The sequence below is a fragment of the Jaculus jaculus genome, chromosome 16, assembly GCF_020740685.1.
Source record: "Jaculus jaculus isolate mJacJac1 chromosome 16, mJacJac1.mat.Y.cur, whole genome shotgun sequence".
In the NCBI taxonomy this organism is placed as follows: domain Eukaryota; kingdom Metazoa; phylum Chordata; class Mammalia; order Rodentia; family Dipodidae; genus Jaculus; species Jaculus jaculus.
Genome location: NC_059117.1, coordinates 29,790,683 through 29,812,578, shown reverse-complemented (window position 1 = coordinate 29,812,578; position 21,896 = coordinate 29,790,683). Strand labels below are relative to the sequence as shown.

The 21,896-nt window shown below is 42.5% G+C and overlaps 1 protein-coding gene across 1 annotated transcript in view; it reads right to left on the bottom strand.

The window, feature by feature from the left end:
• Nucleotides 1–2,447: 2,447 nt before the first annotated feature.
• Lrrc72 (leucine rich repeat containing 72) overlaps nucleotides 2,448–21,896 on the bottom strand; it is a 57,998-nt gene continuing 38,549 nt past the window's right edge. Inside the window, exons 8-11 of the mRNA XM_045135641.1 lie at nucleotides 12,636–12,725; nucleotides 10,638–10,790; nucleotides 4,074–4,101; nucleotides 2,448–2,613 (exon numbers count right to left, since the gene is read on the bottom strand). Of these exons, the coding sequence (XP_044991576.1) occupies nucleotides 2,448–2,613; nucleotides 4,074–4,101; nucleotides 10,638–10,790; nucleotides 12,636–12,725 (437 nt within the window). The remainder of the gene's footprint in view (nucleotides 2,614–4,073; nucleotides 4,102–10,637; nucleotides 10,791–12,635; nucleotides 12,726–21,896) is intronic.

Below are 21,896 nucleotides of genomic sequence, written 5' to 3'. Positions count from 1 at the left end.
TACACTTTTACTAAAAAGTGAGGTGCATAGGAAATTGAAGCGGCAGCGGAGAAGTAAGAGAGATCCAGAGCATCCAGAGCCCACACAGGCCGGCAAAAGCAGCCCCAGCAGCTCGGCCAACCGTGGCAGCAGCGCAGTAGAAAGCCGCCAGACTCGGCTCGAGCCTCAGGAAAAGCCAGGTGTGGGCGCTTCCCTCACACCGCGCTCTCCGCAACTTGGGAAACGTGAGGGGAGAGCGGCAGCGAGCAGCGGAGGAGAAGACCGCGAGGTAGAAGATCACGTGGAACAGCGAGAGAACCAGAGCAGCTGCGGCTCCCTCCCCTCCCCCACCGCCTGAGCCCAGCAGCATCCCGGGACCCGGCCACGCCAACTTGAGCCGACAATGGGACTCAAGCAGGAGCAGAGTTCGGCAGCAACATCAGCAGCTCCGGAACCGGTACCAGTGGCCCCAGCAGCAGCAGACCCAGGAGTGGCAGCAGCGGCACACCCCGCAGCAGCAGACCCAGGAGCGGCAACAACAGCAGACCCAGCATTGGCAGCCTGAGCAGCAGCAGTGGCTCCAGAAGTGGCAGCTACAGCAGCAGCAGCAGCAGCAGCAGCAGCAGAGGCAACTTTTGCAGCAGCAGTTCCAGCAGTGGGGGTGCTGATCTGCAGGGCCACAGTTGCCAGGCTTGGCTTGCCCCACAGGAAAAGCCAGTGCCCAGCTCCAGAAATCAGAACAGCAGCCCAATGACCCAGGCAGCAACTTGACTGAGACCAAAATCATCCAAGGTAACTGGGTTTGCACCAGGGAAGGGTCTCACTTGGTCACAAGCTGACTGGGATCCCTCAACAGACCAGAAATCTTAACCTCTATGTTGATAGAGGATCTGGTTGTTATAATAACATGACAAATTTTACTAAAAGCTTATCTCATTTCTTCCCTAACAGTGGGCTTATACCTAGGCCAATCCAAGGTCATTAGCTCATACCCAGAACTGGCATATGCCCCAGTGTTCACTGGGTAGATGGGTTGCATATTTATGTGGAGAAATACTATGCACTGGTGGAAATGATGAAATTATCAACACTGGAACCAAAATAGATGTGTCTTACAATGGCAAGGGAAAGAAGCCACACAAGGGTTGGAGAGATGGCTTAGCTGTTAAGTGCTTGCCTATGAAGCCAAACGACCCCAGTTCAAGGCTCTTTCTCAGGACCCACGTTAGTCAGATGCACAATGGGGCGCATGCGTCTGGAGTTCTTTTGCAGTGGCTGGAAGCCCTGGTGCGCCCATTCTCTCTCTCACTATTTGCTTCTTTCTCTCTGTCTGTCACTTTCAAATAAATACATAAAAATTAAAAAAAAATAAAATAAAAGAAGGAAGAAGCCATACAGTAGAGATTCATCTTTGATGACTCCACTTATGCGACTTTCACGATCACTTGGATAATAAATACACTGTACAGAAGTCACCGTAGTCGTTGATTCAGAAACTTTGGCAGTGACTGGTAAACAAGAAGAAGGGTACTTAAAAGTGCTGGTTATAGTCTATTTCTTGCAAGAATGGCATCTACACAGCCTTACTTTTTTAAAAAAGTGTTCCACATTTATAATTTGCAAACATTTCTATATGTGTAATGAATGAATATTAAACTTTATAATAAAAGTCCTACAGGCTAGCCATTATTTATCTCTCTCTTTTTTTTTTTTTTTTTTTTTTGGTTTTTAATATTATTTTTGTTTATTTGTGAGGAGAGAGAGAGGGAGAGAGACTATGGGCACACCAGGGCTTCTTGCCACTTCAAACAAACTCCAGATGCATGTGCCACTTTGTGCATCTGGCATTATGTGGGTCCTGGGGAATTGAATCTGTACTGGCAGGCTTTGCAAGCAGGTGCCTTTAGCTGCTAAGCTAGCTCCTTAACCCAGTGATTGTTTCTCATGACTGATATTTTTTGTTAGTTTTTGTTTCTGATTTTCAAGGTAGGGTTTCACTCTAGTCCAGGCTGACCTGAAATTCACTATGTAGTCTCAGGGTAGCCTTGAACTCACGGTGACCCACCTACATCTGCCTCCCAAATGCCGGGATTAAATACGAGCGCCACCACCCCCGGCTACATTACTGATAGTTCTTAAAATATTTTTAAATTATTCGCAAGTAGAGAGGTAAAGAGGAGACAGACAGAATTAATGGGTACTCTAGTGCCTTCAGCCACTGCAAGTGAACTCCAGATGCATGCACTACTTTGTGCATCTGGCTTTATGTACGTACTGGGGAGTCAAAACTCCAGCTGGTAGACTTTGCAGGCAGCACCTTAACCTCTGAGCCACCTCTCCAGCCCTCCATTGCTGACATTTCTGTTTACATTGGAAAGCATCAAGTTATACGATATGTATAATATGGTGAGTCGCAGGGAAGTTTAATACACAACTGAACACTGTTACAAGTTTTAGGAGCACCAAGGTTATCTCAGTGTCGTCGTGAGCATCTGACCAGGCTCTGTGCCTTCCTCCTCACCATACTTTTCCTCTCGTGTTGGAACCGTGTCCCAGTTCATAGTGGTAATGGCCATCACCGATCTCTTCATGGACCTCACAAACACAGCATCTTCAGGGTCATCAAACACAGTCCTGCATGGGGAGACGAAACTAAGTCAGGAAAAGTCAATTTGACCAACATAATCGTGCCTGCCTGGGGTTGTGTGTGTCCATGTATGTTGTATGTTATTGGGGATGGGACTCAGGGCCTCACGGGTACTAGAGAAGTACTGGATCATCCTTAGTCCTGAACTTTTTATTTTTTTTATTTTTTGACGCAGGGTCTTACTCTAGCCCAGGCTGACCTGGAACACACTCTGTAGTCCCAGTCTGGGCTCAAACTCATAGCAATCCTCCTACCTCTGCTCCTGAGCGCTGGGATCAAAGGCCTGCATCACCACACCTGGCCTGGATTTTTTTTTTTTTTTTTTATTTAGGAGGATAAATTACATTTTTCCCCTGTATTCTTTGTATAATAGCATTAAGATTGTGAGATTTACCACAAACGAACTTTAGACCTAATGGAATGATTTTTCTTGTGTATATATTTATATCTGTGTGTATGTTTGTGCTTGATATGTACATGTATGAGTGTGTGCCTGCCATGGCACACGTGTGGGAGTCAGAGAAGAGCCTTGCGGTGTTGATCCTCTCCTTCTGCCTTGTTTGAGACTGGGACTCGCTGGCCAAGAAGCTTCAGGATACTTCTGACTCTGCCTCCAATTGCCCTGGTCGCATTGGAATGACAGACCCACGAGCCACTTTGTGTCTGGCTTTACATGGATGCTGGGGATCTGCAGGCCTGCACACAGCAGGCATGCAGAGGAAATGCCTTTAGCCACTGAGCAATCTTCCTAGCCCATCTGGTTTACTTCTAAATGAGAGTGTCTGGATGTATTTGGGGATGTGGTATTACAGCTTAGATCTCACACACTCATTCATTTGGGGTTGAAAACTGTTAAATGAGATGATTAAGACACTTTAAGGCATCATGCATATGAAGTATATTTTATTATGAAGTTATTATTTCCATTATGCTATATTTTAGAAATGTGCATGAGAATATTTTTAAACATTGAATTCAAAGGTTTGTAAGTGGAAAAGTAATGACTTTTAAATTCATCAGTATTCATGAATTTAAAATGTTCTCTGCAGAATTAACGAAGTGTTTGCTTTTGAAAATGTAAATTCTAGTGAATGTAAAATGTTAATCTATATGAAAATTGCCTTTGCTGAACCTATTTAGAAGAAAATCAAGTAAAGTCCCTCATTTGGAATAGTTAATAGTTCTTAACAAGTTTTAATATCTTATGCATCCAATCGCCTTTTCATTTATTTCAAGTTATAATAATTACATTAGAAACTTAAATATGTCAACCATGGAAACAGCTGGAACACACTTGTTTTGGACTAACATCCATTTTTCCCATCTACTGAAGAGCTAATCATTTCTAGTTCATTAAAATCTATTTTAGGAAATAGGGATGATTCAGAGAGACAAAATAATTATGCAACAATCTGGCAATACAAACAAAGATATAAAAAACACTTACTTGTCTACATTATCCGCAAACACAAAATCTAAAAATAAAATTGTAAATTAGTATTTCTCAAATGTTTATTCAGCATTTAAAAATAATGGGATAGTGTGGCAAATAGAACCTTGGCTTTCTCATTTCAAGGTACCTTTCAAAAATGTCTTGTCACCTAACCCCAAACTGCAGTTTTTTCTTAGGGTAGGTTTTTGCCTTAGGTTTTTGGGGCAGAGTCTCTATTATAAGTCGCAAAACCCTAACAACAGGATGCTTCTTCAGATTGGCTGCCAACGAGAAAAACCCACGTGGGGAGTTTTCTAAGTAAGATAGTGATGTTCATGGGACCTTCTGATGCGCCTGTAAGTGAACAGTAGGAGAGATTTAGGACCAGCTCACCCATTTGGATTCTTGGCATTAACTTCAAAGGAAGAATAAATGAGTCCCAGATCATAAGAATCTCGCTTCCTGGGGGCTTTAGTGCTACTGAACCAGTGCTCAAAGCCAGGGCCTCTGGTAGAGTGGCCCAGCCTGACTCCGTTTTATCCTCTCCAGAAGGCCCGGTGCCAGGCCAGAGCAGAACTTAACAGCACCTGTTAAGTTTGTAAAGCCCACAGCCAGAGCACTTGCCAGTCCCAGCCACAGGGCTCAGGCCCTGGCTGCTTTTGAGAGCTCATGGCATCACAAGCGGCTGCCCCAAGTTTCCTGGGACTTCCAGAATTTTCTGTGCTCGCCCAACACCCCCTGTCACTCCAGTATTGTTGAGATACAGCCGGAAAACAAAGGTTACAGATATGGAAGATGTACAAAAAGATACTTTTGGCATATATATATGTACACATTTTGCAATAATCACTGTAAGCTAATTCATAGTCACTTCACACAGCTTCCATTTTCTTTTTTGGGTACATGTGTGGTGAGAAGAACTGGTAAGAGATACCCTTTTAGCAGGTTGTTAACTGTGGCTACATTGCATTAGATCTCCAGAATTTAGTCATCTTGCATAATAGATACTTTGACCCACATCTTTCATCTTCTCTTTCCAGTCCCCAGTAATCACCATTTGGTTTCAGTGAGTTTGATTTTGGATTTCATATGCAAGTGTGCTTCTGCATTCGTTTTCTTTCTGTGTTATTTCCTTTAACACAATGTCTTCCATATCCACATGAATGTAATGGCAGAATTTTTGCTGTTTTCTTCTACATTTTTACTTCCAACTCACACACGCATTTCTCTTACAATGAGTATAAATCATAAAGGAAACAGGGGGCAAAAGTGAAATCTCCCTTTGATCTGTCCAAATCCTTTTACCAAAATATGATCATTAGGCCTTGGGCACATTGCTCAGTGGTAGAGTGTTTAGTGTGCATGAAGCCCTGTGTTCAATCCTCAGCACCAAAAAAAAAAAAAAAAAAAAAAGCATGGAGAGTTTTATATGTCTAGACTGTGTGTACACAAGCTGGAACTGAGCTGGACACTCCCTTTCTACTGGCTAGCTATCACAGTGCTTGGAAAGTGTCATGCAAACTGCTGGGGAGTGTGGTGGTTTGAATACATGTCCCTCATTGACTCCGGTGTTAAACTTCAACCTGTAACTTGGATCTCCAGCTGCCTGGCTGGGGAGGTGTCACTGAAGTTGGACGGTGGAGTCTCGCCCTATGGTGACACTAAACTAAGGTCAGATCCAAATTCCAGCCCAGAGGTATGGAGAGCAGTCTGAGCTCCAGGGTCCTGCTTGCTACTGGTCTGTGCCGGTTGCTTTTTTTTTTTTTTTTTTTTTTTTTTTTTTGTCGGCTGTTTGGTTGTTTCTCTCTGATTGGATGTATGGAAGCAGCTCCTTCATCCATTGATGGAACCTCCCCCCAGATCTGTGAGCTTGAAATAAACCCTTTACTCCCGTAAACTGTGTCTGCTTTAGATGTTGATCCCAGCAACATGCAGCTGTCTACAACAGGGAGAAAAGTCATTAACAGTCTTAAATAGCAGTAGACCCTGAAAGCGTCACAAGTGTGGGCAGCCAGGCAAGATATGTCCACTGGCGCAATAGTGGTATGACTGTTATGGGGGTTACCAATTGTTCTCTGATTGGTCTTAAGTCCCATACCATGAAAAGGAGCTCATGGCTGGTACTAAAAACCTAGTCAAAAACCTATGGCTTGGAAGGTCATAGGCCCTAGTGGGAAAGCTGCTGTCATTGTTCAACTAAATGTATATATTGTGTCCATCAAGTTGTCCTCTAAGTATTTATGATTATGCCAATAGACCAGTGCTGCTCTCACTTTTGGTCGGAGGAGCTTCTGTTAACAGATGACAGTGACTAGGAGGTAGTCTCAGAAATTATCAAAGTGCTGAGAAGTGACTGCTAAGTGCTCAGCACTAAATGAGATAGCTCCATCACATTCTCCAAGACTCGGAACATTGCTGAAGATGTGGTGGGAAGAACATAAGCGGCAAGAGGGTGTGGAGGAGTGCTTTGAAATGCTGTCTTCCAGACGAGGGCGGCTGTTGCATTTATGACCTCACAGCAGCTGTCATTACCTGTACAATAGCAAGACCATCAACATGTCATCCTTGATGATGGAAAATGGCAAAAAAATGACATTGAAATAAAAAAAAAAACCCAGATTAACTGGAAAGCAGAAGGGATTTAGTAGAAGGGAGGTGGTAGGAGAAGAAATCAAGAACACTAAGGCGATTGGTGTGATCAAAATGTATTGTGAACATGTATAAAAATTGTTAGTAAAAAGTTTTTAAAAATTTTAAAACGTGGGGCTGGAAAGATGGCTCAGTGGATAAGGTGTTTGCCTATAAAGCCTAATGACAGGTTCAATTCCCTAGTACACACCTAAAGCTAGATGCACAAACTGGTACATGAATTTGGAGATTGCAGTGGCTGGAGGCCCTGGTGCACCCATTTTTCCTCTCTCTCTCTCTCTCTCTACCTCTTTCTGTCAAATAAAATCACACACACACACACACACACACACAGAGAGAGAGAGAGAGAGAGAGAGAGAGAGAGAAAGAATCAAACAAGGCCACAGCAGCATATTCAGTAGTTTCCCAGTGCAAGGAGACATGTCTACAAGGTCACTCCTTCCGACATGAGGAGGCAAGGGCCCCTATGTGGACGTTAGTGAGCAGAGAAGAATCGTGATGATCATTGGACAAATGTACGCATGTACAGACACCTGTTTTGATATCCATTGTACTTTTCCTGTTACAATTTTTTTTTTTCATAATAGCCAGTCACGGTGGCACAGCACTTGGGAAACAGATAGTAGAATCACTATGAGTTTGAAGCCAGCCTAGGGCTGCAGAGTGAGTTCCAGGTTAGCCTAGGCTAATGTGGAAACCCTACCTCCAAAAAGAAACCAAAAAAAATTTTTTGGGGGGGGGGTGTTGGAGAGATTGCTTAGTGGTTAAAATGCTTGCCTATGAAGCCTAAGGACCCAGATTTGGTGTCCCAGTACCCAGGTAAGCCTCTGGAGTTAGTTTGCAGTGTCTAGAGACCCTGGTGTACCCATTTTCTCTCCTTCCTTTCTCTCTCAAATAAATAAATAAGCTTGTTTTTATTTTATTTTATTTTATTTTTTCTAGGCATGGTGGCATATGCCTTTAATCCCAGCACTTGGGAGGAAGAGGTAGGAGGATCACCGTGAGCTAAAAGCCACCCTGAGACTACATGGTGAATTCCAGGTCAGCCTGGACTAGAGTGAGACCCTACCTTGAAAAACAAAAATAAAACCAAAACAATAAAAACTTTTTTTTCACAATAAAAAGTTGAGAAAGAAGTCAAGGTTTTAGTTGTATTATTTTTTCTTTTTCTGTTTTTAAAGGATAATTTATTTTTAATATGTTATTTATTTACTTGTAAGCAAAGATGAAAGAGAGAAAGGGAGGAAGAGAATGGGTGCACCAGGGCCTCTAGTTGCTAAGAGCAAAATCCAGATGCAAGTACCACTTTGTGCACTTGGCTTTACATGAGAACTGGGGAATCAAACCTGGATCATCAGGCTTTGCAGGCAAGCACCTTAACAACTGAGCCATCTCTCCAACCCTTTTTTTTTTTTCTTTTCCTCTTGTTCAGTATTAAGTGATAATTGAATTGGTTTTAAATACATATATATAGTTTTTTTGAGGTACTAGGTAATCAAACTACAGTCATTAGGCTTTGTAGGCAAGTACCTTAATGGAAGAGCCATCTCTCCAGCCCCTCTTTTAATATTTTGTTAATCTTATAACAATTTTTTTTATTGACAACTTCCACAATTGTAAACAATATCCCATGGTAATTCCTTCCCCCGACTTTCCCCTTTGAAACTCCATTCTCCATCATATCCCCTCCCCCTCACAATCAGTCTCTCTTTTATTTTGATGTCATGATTTTTTCCTTCTATTATGAGGGTCTTGTGTAGGTAGTGTCAGGCACTATGAAGTCATGGATATCCAGGCCATTTTGTGTCTGGAGGAGCATGTTGTAAGGAGTCCTACCCTTCCTTTGGCTCTTACATTCTTTCTACCACCTCTTCCGCAATGGACCCTGAGCCATAGAAGCTGTGATTGAGATGTTTCAGTGCTGAGCACTCTTCTGTCACTTATCAGCACCACGATGCCTTCTGAATCATCCCTAGGTCACTGCCATCTGAAAAGATAAGGTCCTCTAACCCAAAGTGAGAGAAGCATTAATATAGGGGTATGAACATTTAAAGAAGTGCTTACTGGGCAGTTTGGTGAGCATAGTATATGCATTTAGCCAGACAGCAGCAGACATTACACCCCTAGGGCTCATGACTGCCCCTGCTGTAGGTTTTTAGTGTCAGGGGTGTATTCCCTCCCATGGAGTGGGCCTCCAGTAAAAGTAGAGGGCAGCTGGTTTCTGCCATAACAGATGTGCCACTATTGCAACTGTTGGCTGATATGACCTGGTTGCAGTGTCCACTGTTGGGTATCTTCACTGGTGATTTCTCTCTCTCCCATTGAACTGCATGCAGCGTGGCTTTTTCCAGCTTTCTGTCAGCTGGTCTACATGGATATTTTCAACTCACCTCCAGCAGGATTTCTCAGTGATCTTGCAGCCCAAGTATGTGGAGTCTTCAGTAATAGGGTCTTACCATCTATTCCTGGTGGGAAACTAAGAGCCTCGGCAATTGCATGTAATGTTTTGGGGGCATCAGGGACCTCTTTGGCCAAGAACTCACTGGAAGGGATCGCATCCCTGGCACTAAAAATTTTCTAGTAACAATATATGACTCCTGTGTGTTCTACTGTCCAAAAAAAGTAGGTTTCCATATGACTTATTTATATCCTCTTCGATTTTGATTAGCCCTTCCTCCACCTTTTCTTTCCACCCTGAATGCACCTGATCTTGTCTTTTAATATTTTTATTCAATTATTTGAGAGAAAGAGAGAGAGAAGCCAAGAGCAAGAGAGATAGAAAGGGAGTGAGAGAAAGAGAATGGGCACCCCAGGGCCTCCTGACACTCACTGCCAGTGAACTCTGGATGCATGTGTCATGTTGTACATCTGGTCTTACATGGGTTCTGGGGAATTGAACCATTTTATCTTGGCTCATCTTTATAAAATGAGGTAATGTAACATAGTGAAAAATTCTCAGCTATTATCACTTCAAAGATTACCTTCTGAATTTTGCTGTCTTGTTTTTCCTTCAAGAATGAGTACTGACATTGGATCCTTCCTTTCTAATCTCTTTCTCTCTCAGCATGGCTCACACCTGTACTTTTCTTTTCCTGAGTTATGTTCTGGGTATATTCTTCAAAACTATTTTTTCCCAGTTAACATTTCCCTCTTCCGTTTGGTTCTCTGAAAATGTATATGTCATTTGGTAAAGTGCCATGAGGAAAAGGATTAGACTTTTGCATATTTCCTTTCTTCCATCTTTCCTAGGTTAGAGAGGCAATGGCTGATCACATCGCAGCCACTTTATAACCACAGGGCACATGAACAAAAGCCAAACAAAAGATAAATGTATTCTTGAACTTCATGCTAGCCTTATATTACCTTACATCAATTTTCTTTAATACACGAGAAGAGGGAACCCTTATTTATTTATATTTCTATTACATATAATAAATTATATTCCAACTAATGAAACATAATTGAAAATACTGTTATATTTACAAAATTTCTTTTATTAACATGTGATAAAAATTGTAAGTGCTAATTTGTAAAGAGTAAACTTGCAAGTGATCATTTGTTTCTTAATATCTTTTCTATGTAATCAAAACCTTCTACTTTAATTGAGAAAATTATCTGGTATCAGTGGTAATAATAATTACTTTTGCTTATTTACTGATCCTTTCATACTATGCTAGATACTGGAGAAAGAGCTCCAATGTATTACCTCACTATATCATATTACTTCACTTTACAAAGATGCGCCAAGATAAAATTACATTATTCACTGTAATTAAGTGTCAACTTAAAAAAAACCATAATATTAAAGTAACTAGAAGCTATTTCACTATATAGGTACTTAAGTTGTAATTGTTACAATACAAATTTTCTAAAAGCTTAAGGAGTTTGACTTTTATGGGTTTTTTGTTTGGTTGTTTTTCTTCACAATACCTGAAGGAAACTGTTGGACTTGTTTCTGCTTTAATGGCAATTTAGGGTTCCATTGCACATCTACTTTGCCTCCAAATGCTATTGACTGAATAATATGAGCTTTTTTATGATTGAAGATGCTAATCATTGATCTTCTTTCTTTTTCTGTAACTTCTGAAAAATACAAAACATAATGTTAGTAAATGACATTCAAATAGATAATGCAACGTGATTCAGAGTAGAACTGAATATGTTTTTTTTTTTTTTTCCCCCTTGGTTTTTCAAGGTAGGGTCTCACTCTTGCTCAGGCTGACCTGGAATTCACTATATAGTCTCGGGTAGCCTTGAACTCATGACAATCCTCCTATCTCTGCCTCCAGAGTGCTGGAATTAAAGGCATGTGCCACCACACCCAGCAAACTGAATACTTTTAAAGTTGTATTTAACTGAGCTATGTTAAGTGACCATCTTGTCAAAACAGATTTTTAAAGGGATTTCACAGTTATTCGCATGATCTTCTGAGCACCCAACAGATACTCTCATGTCATAAGGTGTGGTTCAATCCTACAGCCTAATGGGGGTGTCTGGTATCACAGGTTGGGGTACCCTGCATCTCCTTGCAGCTATCAGAGAGGTGACATGACCATGAGGTTTTGATATGTCCTCACGGGAAGACGTTACTCCATAATGCTCATGAAGAATACCCATGGAATTAGCAGTGTAGAGGAGTAGATGAAACTGTGCGGGGGGGTAACACTGATCTCAGAAATGTGACACATAATACACCGGGCTTGATGTTTATGTGGCTTATACAAAGCAAGCATGCTAGTTTACATACGATTCATGACTATACATTTAGAAAGTTATTGTTGGTTATGTCATCCTTAAAAATATAAACTTACTGGGGGTGGTGACACATGCCTTTAGTCCCAACACTCGGGAATCTGAAAATCACTGTGAATTTGAGGCAAGCCTGAGACTGCATAGTGAATTTCACCTGGGTTAGATCAAGACCCTACCTTGAAAAACTAACATATATATTTATAGAAATTGACCTTAGGAATTTAGGTCTTATGGGATTAAGTCCAATTCCTTCCTTTTATTTTTTTGTTTACTTTTTTAAAAAAATTAGTTTTTCAAGGTAGGGTCAAGCCCTAGTCCAGGCTGACTAGGAATTCACTATGTAGTCTCAGGGTGTCCTCGAACACTCAGTGATCTTCCTGCCCCTGCCTCCCAAATGCTGGGATTAAAGACATGTGCCACCACACCCAGCCCCCTCATTTTTGATGTAGGAAGTTAAGGTGCTAGAAAGCAAACTAATTGGTATCCAGTGTGCTGATGTAAGAAGAGGGATCTAAAGGAGAGGAACTTTCTGAGCTTGGCCAGTTGAGCTTCCAGTACCATAGTAGAGACACAGTCTCCCAAACTGGGACAAAATTCAGAGCACAGAGGTAGAAATGAGTAATGAGAAAGCTTCATTTACATACAGTTTTTCAACAGGATTCTTTCCCTTCCTTTCTCCCTTCCTTCCTTTCTTCCCTCCCTCCCTCCTTCCTTCCCCCTGCTCCTCTCTCTCTTTCTCTCTCTTTTTCCTTCTTTTGTGTTTGAGGCAGAGTCTCACTGTAGTCCAGACTAACTTGGATCTCACTCTGTAACCCAACTTGCTTCTAATTTATGGCCATATTCCTGCCTCAGCCTCTCCAGTGCTGGGAGCAAAAACATGAAAAACATGAGCCACCATACCTGGCTTTACAGTATTTTTTTTTTTTTTTTTTTTTTTTTTTGAGGTAGACTCTCACTCTAACCCAGGCTGACCTGGAATTCACTATGTAGTCTCAGGGTGGCCTTGAACTTATGGCAATCCTCCTACCTCTGCCTCCTGAGTGCTGCAATTAAAGGTGTGCGCCACCATGCCTCGCTTACAGTATTCTTTTAAAAGAGGAATTTTCAGATACTGTGCTCTTCTAAGACAGTTTTTCAAGTGTTTGTCTACAAGAAGGAGGAAGGAGGAGTCCTTACTATTTCGGTCAAGCAGCTCCACTCCTGGAAGGTGGTAGATTGTATATAAACGGTACAGTTTATATTGGCACAAAGGGTTTTGGTATAGACCTGCAGTGGAAGAATCCAAAGTACATGTCATATTTCAAAATTCCTTTCCTCCATCACTTGACAAGATGTGAAAAGTTGTAAAATTTGTAAACTATGTAAGGATTCATTTTCCACCATACAATTACCTATGCCTCCTATCAAGCCTCCAACCTCATTACTGACTACCCTTACTGATCTGGGGCAGCATTTAATTTTCTTATCTGATGAATTCATTCATTCATTCATTCAATAAATATTTACTGAATACTACTCACTACTAGAAACGGCTAGTTATTGGGGGCATATGATTCAAATCTGCCACAAATTTAAAAGTCCATGAATAAATTCTTCAAGGAAGAACTAGGAGACAACTCTATAGGAGACTTGAGGCTGTTTTGTTTTTGGCCTTTTTATTGGTAATTTTTGTTTCTACATATTTATTTATTTATTTATTTGAGAGAGAGCAAGCGAGAGAGAGAGAATGGGTGCACCAGGGCCTCTGCCACTGCAAACGAACTCCAGATGCATGCGTCCCCTTGCACGTCTGGCTAACGTGGGTCCTGGGGAATCAAACCAGTGTCCTTTGGCTTTACAGGCAAATGCCTTAATGGCTAAGCCATCTCTCCAGCTCTGTTTTTCCTTTTAAAATATTTTATCTCTTTATTTATTTGAAAGAGAGAGAGAGAGAATGGGTGTGCCAGGGTATCTAGCCACTGCAAATGTACTCCAGACACAAGTGCCACCTTGTGCATCTGGCTTACATGGGTACTGGGGAATCAAACCTGGGTCCTTAGGCTTTGCAGGCAAGGGCCTGAACTGCTAAGCCATCTCTGCAGCGCTGTTTTTTTTTTTTTTTTTTTTTTTTTTTTAAGGCAGGGCCTTACTCTAGTCCATACTGACCTTGAACTCACTCTGTAGTTCTAGGCTGGCCTCAAACTCATGGTGATCCTCCTAACTCTCTTGAGTGCTGGGATTAAGGGAGAAATTGAGAGAGAGGGCGGGGGAGAGAATAGGTGGTGTCAGGGACTCTAGCCACTGGAGATGAATTCCAGATGCATGTGCCACGTTGTGCATCTGGCTTTATGTGGGTCCTAGTGAATCAGACCCGGACTGTTAGGCTTTGCTGTTTAGTCATCCCTCCAGCCCCTTACTGATATTTTTTATACATTATATATAGTATATTTTGATCATAATCCCCAATCTCCTCCCATTACTTTCTTTTGTCTACTTCTCCTATGCCCCCTTCTTCCCACTGATACTGTTTCTTTCCAACTAGACCCTCTACTGTTTTGATAGCTTTTTAAAAAAAATTTTGCTTTCATCCATTATCCATGATGACATATTGATGGGCTCAGTATTGTTCAAATAATGGCAGCTGCTGGGAGGTCATGAATGCAATGGCTACTTTGTGTCCAGAAGACAGCATTCCAAAGCTTCCCTCCTCATCCTCTGGCTCATACTTTCCAAATTTCATATTTTTAAAAAAACTTTTTTTTATTGACAATTTCTATAATTACAGACAATAAGCCATGATAATTCCCTCCTCTCTCCCACTATCCCCTTCACAAATCCATGCTCCATTATATGCCCTCCCTCTCTCAACTAGTCTCTCTTTTATTTTGATGTCATAATCTTTTCCTCCTATTATGAGGGTCTTGTGAAGGTAGTGCTAGGCACTGCAAAGTCATGGATATTGAGGCCAGTATCTGTCTAAAATTCTTCTCCTTCTACTATGTCCTAAATTGTTATGTTTGATCTTTTCATACTTTCCTAAAAGTCTTGAAATTCCCATTCATACTTTCCTATTAGCTTGTTTCTCTCTAGACTGTATTAGATCTGCCACTTGGTCTTCTAGTTTAGATATTCTATTTTCTCCTTCATCCATTCTATTAGTGAGACTTTCTACAGAGTTTTTTTATTTGACTTACTGTGTTTTTTTTTAATTTATTTATTTGAGAGGGAGAAACAAGCGTATATATACCTCTCTCTCTCTCTCTCTCTCTCTCTCTCTCTCTCTCTCTATCTATCTATCTATATGAGAATGGATGCACCAGGGCCCTCAGCCACTGCAAACCAACTCCAGATGCATCTGCCACCTTGTTCATCTGGCTTATGTGGATCCTGGGGAATCGAACCTGGGTCCTTTGGCTTGACAGGCAAATGCTTTAATAACTAAGCCATCTCTCCAGTCCCAGTTCTAGTATTTCTGATTGCTTTTTCTTCAGTATTTCTATTTCCTTACTCATGTCTTGTATTGACATCCTTATTTCATTAAGTTGGTTTCTTTTGTTCTCCTTTAGGAATTTGTTTTTGTCTTTGATTTCTTTGAACATAGTTATAATCATTCTTTTGAAATCTTTGTCAGGCATTTCATCTAAATCAGTCTCATTGGAGGTTATTTCTGATGGATTTATAACTTGTGGAATTATATTGCCTTGAATTTTTATGTTTCTTGACTTCTAATGTAGAGATTTTTGCATCTTGCATTAATTTGATGTTTGGGGTTTCTAACTATCTGGCGTATTCTTAGATGTGTAAATCTGATGTTATATTTCTTCAGGGTAGGAGCTTAAGGTGCCAGGTGTGGCTCTTATGTGACTTGCAGAGTAATAGTAGAAGTGACCCTAGGTGTTGGATTTGTCTGCTATTATTCTAGAATTCTAGAATCTGCAAGTATTATAGTGGGGTATGTGTAGCAAAATACAGGCAAATTCTAAGATTCCACTGAACATCATACACATTCAATTAAAACCAGCAAGGAGTATTGATGTAATTATGTGTTGCCTCACACCCTTAATTCTGTCAACTGGAAGCCTGAGATTTCTGGTCTGCAAAGGGTTCCCAGTCAGTCTGGGGCTGAGTGGGACCCTGCCCCCACAAATGACAGAAGGAAAAGCCAAAGGCACTATAAATTGGGAAGCAACAAAGGGCAACCCCAAAATACAGCATATTTAAGAGTGGCAAAGCTGGCCGTCAAGCAAATCTAGCACATAACCTGGCCTTACATGGAAGGTGTGATGAGCATTTCCAACACAGACCTATACCAGGCTTTGGGGCGGCTACTGACCTGGTATAAGAAGGTCCAGTTACCTGTTGGGATGGCTTTGGACTCAGCTATGCTGTGTGTCCGCTTGGGTCCCTCTTGACTGCACTGTGGGCTCGGCTAGGCTGGCTGGGTCAGTGAGTTCAGGTGCCTCACTCTGGTCACCTGTGCTGGGTGCTCTGTAGCTGACCTCCCTTCCCAGATCTCCAGTGGTTGTGGGTGTTGGCGGTTGGGGGACGGGAGGCTGTGGAGAGTGCCTGAAGTTGGACCAGAGCTGCGCAGCTGGCCCCTGAGACCCTCTTCCTCACAAGCTGCTCAGTGGGTCCCTGCTGGCTTCTCCTTCGGGTTTCTGGACTCTGTGAGGAGGCTGGTGTGAGTGCAAAGTCCCTTGGCCTGGCTTCTGTGGCTCAGGCTGAGCCTGGTGGCCACAGACGGGCACTGCAGGGGGATCTAGTCCTGCCTGCTTCTGAGGCTGCTAGAAGCTCGGGGTCTCTTCTGCTTCTCTGATGCAGTTGGCAATTCCTTGCACACCATCAATTTTCAATGGAAGAGTGTATTTTGCTGTTTTTCTACTTATCCACCCCCCCCAAGCTGCTTTGGTATGTCTAACTACACTGCCATCTTACCCGGAAGTCCCTTCAAATTTCTTATTGTCAAGTCTTATTGACTTCTGTTCCCCCTCCACTGAATCGCTTCTTTTAAATTAGTCGTCCCTCTTCTGTTTTGATATCTTTTTTTTTTTTCCCTCGTACTGTGCGGGTATTACATAGGTAGTGACAGACACTGTGAGGTCATAAATGCAATGGCTACTTTGTCTCTGGAAGACAGTGTTCCAAAGCACTCCCTCCTCCTTTCCATCTTCTGGCTCTTACATTCCTTAGGTGACCTCCTCAGCAATGTCCCGTGAGCCTTGGTGTATGATAGAGATGCCTCATTTGGTGCTGAGCACGTAACTGTCATTTTGTAGCTTTGTTTTGAATCTCCCCAGTCGTTATCACCATCTGCAAAGTACTACTGTAAGTGGGCAGAAACCTAAGTATTTAGAGGGACCTTTCATGGACACAATACATCCTACTAGCCAAGCAACGGCAGTAGCTCCCCTTGTAGAGTCCACGGCCTTCCAAGCCATAAGCTTTTGACTAAGTTTCAGTACTAGGCAGGAATTCCTTCCTGTGGAGCAGCCCTAATATTTGAAATATTTTTTTTCGGGGGGAGGGGCACCATGCTTCCAGTTACAAAAGTCAGGAGGAGGCCTGGCTGGGGGTGGGTGGAGCTGAAGTTTACTGTTCCATTAGATTCGCTCCCTGCACTTCACACCAGACGGATGGGAAGATGTAAATGCCCACAGCATCTGCGGACCTCAGTCGGAGGCAGAGGCACAGTTGTGGATGCTGCATCTTGTCTCTCTGTGACAAGACATAAGAGGCCCTGAGATCCTAGTGTGTAGAGCTTAGGATGTGTAATGAAGCTGACTTTCCAAGACCTGGCCAGACAAGGAGGCGCGCGAGCTCCTCGAGCTTTTAATGTCACAGTCCCTCAGGAATCAGCACCTGGACATTTAAAAAAAAAAAATCCCAACCACAAGTTTCGAGGGTTTTATCTTCAACCAAAATATTTTGCTTGTTTATCCTTAAATCATGTTAAACAGGGTTACTTCAGTACATTGTGAAACAAGGTTTATATGATTTCTAGTTTGGCATTTGAGCTATTCGGATTCTGCTCTCAAAGCCCTTTCTAGAAACTACTTCTGAGTGGTAGAGAGCGCAGAGCACCGCTAGATGGCAGTAGCATCAAGAGCTCAGGCGTGGCTCAACAAAACGCACCTCAATGTGCATCAGATTTAAAGGCGCTGCTGCAGACAATCCGCAAGATGCGGAGAATTTTCATAAGGCATGGTAATATCAAGCACTGGACACCCAGAAAGAACCTGATTAATATTTATAAAGTAAAGTTTGCAGCATAACAAAGATTGGGAGGGGCATGCTTACAACAAGTTAAAAATATGAAAAAAAAAATCAATAATGTGGATGTTCTCTCTCTGCAGGTCATAAAACACTGTGATACTTGTTGTATATACGAAGATTTTCTGACTAATCAAATCTTTATATTAAAGGGAGCCAAAGGCATCGAGGGCTGACACGTGGAGCATAATGAACAAAGGTTAGGAGAGTGAGGAAAGGAGACATTAACTGTAGGGCCAGAGACAGCACAGAGATTTAAGATGAAGAAAGTGTCTGTTTTGAGAGAATTGAGAAGGGAAAAAATAAAAACAGAAAGCTACCCAGATTTAATTGACAAAAATGGTTTGAATTTTACTCTTAAAAGAGAAGGAATTTTATGTGAAAATAAATAATTATAACTATGGGATAGGGAATTGAACGGATGTGTATTAACTCAGTACAACAGTCAGATTTAAAAAGATCCTCAGGGACCATAAGGGAGGCAGAGAAAGTAGAAGACACTCTACGGATACAAAAGCAAAGCACAATAGGTTTTAATGAAAATTTAGGAGGAAAAAAAGTCACAGACGTTTTATGTCGAGGACTGCTTTGTGGTTACTGTCTTGGGGAATCACAGCTGTCACCCCATTCTCCTGACTTACTTATCACAGCTGGGGGTCAGAGCTGCCTTCACGCACGTGATGTGCACGTGACGTGAATAGAAAATGTACCATCGTGGTTTAGTGATGTTCATTCTTGGGGTTCCCTTCACACAGTCTTCCCCCTGGCAGAACGTTGCTACTTCATGTCTTTCCTTGGCCTTTTCTCCTAATCCCTACTTAAGTAACTGTGTAAATTTAAAGCTCTAGCTACAGTTAAAGCATCACACCTGGGTTTGCAGTACAATCCTTCTTAACAAGGCACCTAGCTATTAAAAACCCATGTGATTGCTGGGGTGTTCATCTTTAAGCAGAATCTGCATGAGAGAAGGCCAGAAAAATCCAGCTTTTAGCCCAGCCTCTGCTGACATGACTTGGAAAAAACAAATGAACTAAATATTTTGGAAGACATTTCATCTATCCTACTTAACTTTTTCCCCTTAGCTCTTACATTTTTGAAAGAAGAAAACTGATTTTAGACTCTTTTTTTCCCACCTGTCTATGCTATTAATTAACATTTTGTATTTATGAGTTTTGGATGGATGCTACTAAAATTACCATATATTAAGTTTCTGAGATATGAAATCAGTTTCCTGTGTCTGTTCTGAAAGCTTTCGATGATGTATGGGTGCATTCCTGGAGAAACTATGAAGCAAAACTGCTTACACTTTTGCTTTCAATAGGTTAATACTATTTAATCCGCCTTCCCTTCAGGCTACTTATAGAGCACACCTCAGTGGCGCCAGCACTGTCTTGCTTATCTTCATGTGGGAGTCAGAGTCTAAGCAATTTACATTTACCCAACAATATATCAAAATATCTCTGCCACCTCACTGCCGGAGCTCGGGTGGGTGAGTCATATATGTAAAGCCACTTCTTCATGAAACAGAAGAGGGGAAATATCTAAATAACTGGCCTCCATTTTTAGAAAAACCTTTAAAGAAGAATTTAAAAATCAGCATGCATGAAAGCACCTGTAATTAATAAAGAAACAACTTGCTCATTTTATTAAGTGGGGCAAATGATAATAGGGAAGTTTAAACTCATACAGAATAGCTCATGTAAGGAAGATGAGCTTGTCAATCAAGGATCCCAGTTCCTAGATTTTTGAGGTCATAGGTCAGCATCTCTCTCCAATAGTTACACTATCTTATTTTAATTAAACATCATGGGCTGGGGGCTGGAGAGATGGCTTAGCCGTTAAGGTGTTTGCTTGCGAAGTCAAAGGATCCCAGTTCTATTCTCCAGGACTCACTTAAGCCAGATGCTCAAGGTGGCGCATGCATCTGGAGTTCGTTTGCAGTGGCTGCCTGGCATTCTCATTCTCTCTCTCTTACTCTCTGCCTCTTTCTCTCTCAAATAAATAAATAAATAAATATTTTTTTAAATCATGGGTTGGCCAAGTGTGGTGGCACACACCTTTAATCCTAGCACTCGGGAGGCAGAGGTATGTGGATTGCTGTGAGTTCAAGGCCACCTTGAGACTACATAGTGAATTCCAGGTCACCTTGGGCTAGACAGACCCTATCTAGAAAAAACAAAACAAAACAAACAAACAAAAAAATCATGGGCTGGAGAAATGATTTAGGAGTTAAGGCACTTGCCTATGAAGCCTAAGGACCCAGGTTCTATTCCCCAGTACCCAGGTAAGCCAGATGCACAAAGCAGTGTATGTGTCTGGAGTTCATTTGCAGTGTGACTGGAGGCCCTGGTGTGTGCCCATTCGTCTCTCTCTCTCTCTCTTTCTTTCCTCTCTCAAATAAATAAATAAAATAAAACAATTTTTTAAAAATCAGCGGGCCACCACACAACGCATGTTTTACTGAGTAAGGACCCACACCCTGGTTTTAAAAGGCGAGGGGCAGCACAGCAGGAGATGAAGGGCTGGGATTGGGGACATTCTCACCATCAGCAGCCCTGGAAGAGCTGATGGGCTCTTTGGGTCTGGTCCAGTATCTTGTTTGGAAGAGGTGGTTGTACCACCAAGGACACTGCAGATAAAGAAGGTCAGAAGCAGCTCTTCCCACCTGTAACCCCAGCACCTTCACCCCTGCATTTTTGTCATAAGCAGAGGATGGGCACCCGGGACAAGAGCAGAGAATGTGCAATGGTAGGGTCTGTGGAAACATGGAGCCCCTGACCCCTTTGGTTTTTCAGGGTAGGGTCTTGTTCTAGCCCAGGCTGATCTAGAATTCATTACGGAGTCTCAGGGTGCCCTTGAAATTATAGCGATCCTCCTACCCCTGCCTCCCAAGTGCTGGGATTAAGGGCGTGCGCCACCGTAGCTGGCTGGCTGGAGCCCCCCCTTGCAAGAGGGAAGGCTCGCTTGCCAATGATAGCCCTGGAAGTTCGGCTTTGAAGCAGGTATTACCTGTAAGGAAATGTGAGAGTCCAAGTGGATTTAGTGAAGTGGAGGCCACTTGAGTGAAATCAGAATGACATTTAAGAGCAGGAGACCCCAGTACGAGCTGGTGTTTTCTCCCTGGAGTGATCATAAAGGGGGGCAGTGAGACTACAGGGCCACTTAAGTCGTGATCCACGAAGTGGGGGTGAGGCATGGATTCTGACTCCCGAGCTTGCTGGAGGGGAAAGGAAGGGAGAAGGGGAACTGCAGAGGGAGGGTGTGGAATGACAGACCTCCTGGAGAGAAGCGATGGGGCCCCTGCCTGGCCCGGAAGCCGGGAATCCCTGTCTCAGGACCTCACACTCAGCGCTGGCTCTAGGCCGCCCACAAGCTCCCGGCCCTGTGTCTCCTGGGCAAGCACTTGGCAGTTGTTCTCATAAATGCCAGCGGAGGGGGCAGCGCTGACAGGGTTGGAGCTTTTCCCTCCGGGCTGTTTTCTCACCCTTGGAAGAACTTGTGATTGAAGTGGAATAATACTGCATTAGAGTTTTACATGGTTTTCTTACTTGAAAAGACAAAATTTGCTTTTGAAAATATGCAGTTTTCTCAAATTAATGAGCTGACTCTACTCTCAGATTGCGAAGGAGGCAGAGAAACAGCGTGAGGACATGACATTGCCACACAGATGATGCTGGGGGTCCAGTTAAGGCAAATGGTTTTGTCCATAGACTATCTGGAACCAAAATGGGGCAAGAGATCTAAGGATGAATATTTGCTACCAAGTATTTTCAGAAAGTGCTTTGCTTGCTTGCTTGTTTGTTTGTTTTTGAGGTCTCACTCTAGCCCAGGCTGACCTCCAACTCACAGCAATCCTCTGCCTCCCATGGGCTTGGATTAAAGATGTCTTCCACGACACCCAGCTAGGAAATTCATTCTTATATTTGAATTTGGCCGTAGTATTATCTTCATTAAAAAGAAAATGAGGAAGTTGGGCATGGTGGCGCACACCTTTAATCCCAGCACTGGGGAGGCAGAGGTAGGAGGATTGCCGTGAGTTCGAGGCCACCCTGAGACTACATAGTTAATTCCAGGTCAGTCTGGGCCAGAAAGAGACCCTACCTCGAAAAACAAAACAAACAAACAACAACAACAACAACAAAGAAATGAAAAAGAAAATGAGGGATGGAGAGATGGCTCAGCTGTTAA